Raw genomic sequence first — 2,399 nt, 5'->3', positions numbered from 1 at the left:
ATAACAACGATTGAAATGTAGACATGGCAATGTCGTTGAAATGTGAGGGGATTTCTGTGTTGTGCATCCAAAACTGCCAGAAAATCAAGCAGAATCTCAGAAAATCAAAACTGCCAGAAAATCAAGCAGAATCTTGGCTAGAAATTTCGAGAAATAAGGAACCATAAATGTGTCTAGATGCCAGAGATCTCGACCAGATTAATCAAGCAATGAGATCTCGATTATTTTCTAGATCAAATTTTGGCTAGCAACGAACATGAACATTCTCCTCCAATGTCCAACTCACTAGCGCTAAGAGCATTGAACTATATTCGTGCCCTCGTGATATAGAGCCCATACTCAACCTGCACAAAGTGATTCACCATTCTGTTATCGAAATATTTGCCTCCCAAGTGAGTATCTCCGGCAGTGTCTTTGACTTTAAAGATTTCCTCTTCAATAATCAGAATTGAGACATCAAATGTTCTTCCTCCCAAATCAAATATGAGCACATTATTTTCTCGAGTAGAAGTGGATTTCTTGTTGAGGCCATAAGTAGTGGAAGCAGTTGTGGTCTCATCGATGATCCTCAACACATTTAAGCCAACGATGAGACCAACATCCTTGGTCGCCTGTGAGTCATTGAAATAGATAGGAACATTAACCACAACATTCTTTACAATCTGGCCAAGAAAATCCTGTGCAATCTCCCTCGTAACGATCATAGAAGAAATTTCTTTAGGAGAGAATTTATTCTTCTCATCCTTATAGCTAACCTCAATCATCGGCTTGTTCCTAGGGCCAGATAATACCTTAAAAGGTAAGAGTTTCATCTCACTTTGCAAAAAGGCATCATTGAAGCGTCTGTCGATCAATCTTTTAGCATCAAAGGGCATCTTATGGGGATTCATGGCCACCTGATTCTTGGTGGTCTCCCTGATTAGATGCTCTATATAAGTAAAAGCAACATAGGAAGGAGTCATTCCATTACCTTGGTTATTGGGAATTATTTCTACTCTGTCATGATTCCAGACACTGATGCAAATGTAGGTTGTCCTCGGATCAATTCCAATCACCTTCCATTCGGTACTAGCCATCGTTAGAACTTGCGATTGCATCTCTGATTGGTAATATGACATTCAATGAAGTATTTTGAATAGGAGATTGAAAGGAATGATATCTATCTGTGATTGGTGCATTGTGCTCTGTCTCTGGGCTTACTTCACCTCACTCCACCAGTGATATTTTCTCCTCATCCAAGGTACTCTGCTACCAATCGATGGCACCCTAGACTGTACGTTTGGATTGCAACGGGAAGAAGCCCTATCAGAAGTGGCTCAATATAGCAAAATCAAATTTCGATCTTAATGGAGAATATCTTGGCGTGATTTCTGAAACTTGATATCGATCCCAATTTTCATGGAATTTGAGGATTTTTAGAACTCTATCAATAGCTAGGATCAGGATCATCTATTGCATTCAATTCCATGAAAGAATTCTCTAAGAATTTCCCTGGAAATTATTAGAAAATGGGGTGGCTTGTACAACACCACCGAAAAATAAAAAATTTGAAAATAAAAATAAAAATTGTCAACGTTGATTTTTATTTTGTCAAAATATAATAAAAACTAATGCTATGCAGTAAAATGATTTTCTTTTTTTTTATGAAAATGAAATTGCAGGTAAAAAAATTTGAAATTCTAAATTAAAAACTTGAAGCGAATCAGAAATTATAAAAAAATAATTCCAAATCAATGTTTGATCCCCATGTGCACCTCCCCGGCAACGACGCCAAAATGTAGAGGTAATTTAATTGCTTAAATTCCTTAGCATAAATTGTCAACACGGGGGTCCGTGGACTTGCGAGGAACATGTGCACCATATGTGCTACAGATCGGTTTTCAATTTCGAAAGAGAAATCTTAATATATTAAATGAAAAATGACAATTGACATAAAAATAAATCTATTCTAGAAATAAATAAATAACACCACATACTTTTGGAAGTAAAAATCATTTGTGAGAATTGAAAGAACACATTTTCATGAATTGAAATGCTATACTAAACCATGCTTTCAGAATGTAAAAGGATACTCTATTGAGAATCAAAAGAGAATCATGTATTCTATAAATTCACAAATTACATCAAAAAGAAGAATCTACAACTATCAACTCAAACTCTATGCTACAAGCCTATCACTAACTTATCTCATTACATCCTCACTTTACATCTCCTTTCATGACTCTAAACCTATCCAATATTACAAGTTTCACATTACAAATTCTTCCTCTTCCCATGAAAGGACATTTTTCACTAATTTATACAAAAATTAAACAACTACATAATTAATGGTGATCCACCATTCTCTCCTTAGATCCATAAAAGTCTCAACCAATTAGACAAATATCCATGATTTTTCT

The 2,399-nt window shown here is 35.5% G+C and overlaps 1 protein-coding gene across 1 annotated transcript; it reads right to left on the bottom strand.

Annotated features, from left to right (window-relative positions):
* Nucleotides 1-305: 305 nt before the first annotated feature.
* On the bottom strand, nt 306-1,076 carry LOC149152069 (heat shock 70 kDa protein-like). Its single transcript, XM_089443363.1, has one exon. The coding sequence runs from the start codon at nt 1,074-1,076 to the stop codon at nt 306-308; it is 771 nt and encodes a 256-aa protein (XP_089299489.1).
* Nucleotides 1,077-2,399: the final 1,323 nt, after the last annotated feature.

Source organism: Pinus tabuliformis, chromosome 9 (assembly GCF_031772625.1).
Source record: "Pinus tabuliformis cultivar Carrire ecotype Pingquan chromosome 9, CPIR1, whole genome shotgun sequence".
NCBI classification, from domain to species: Eukaryota; Viridiplantae; Streptophyta; class Pinopsida; order Pinales; family Pinaceae; genus Pinus; species Pinus tabuliformis.
Note: the sequence above shows the minus strand (reverse complement) of the source record. Positions and strands in the feature narration are given on the sequence as shown.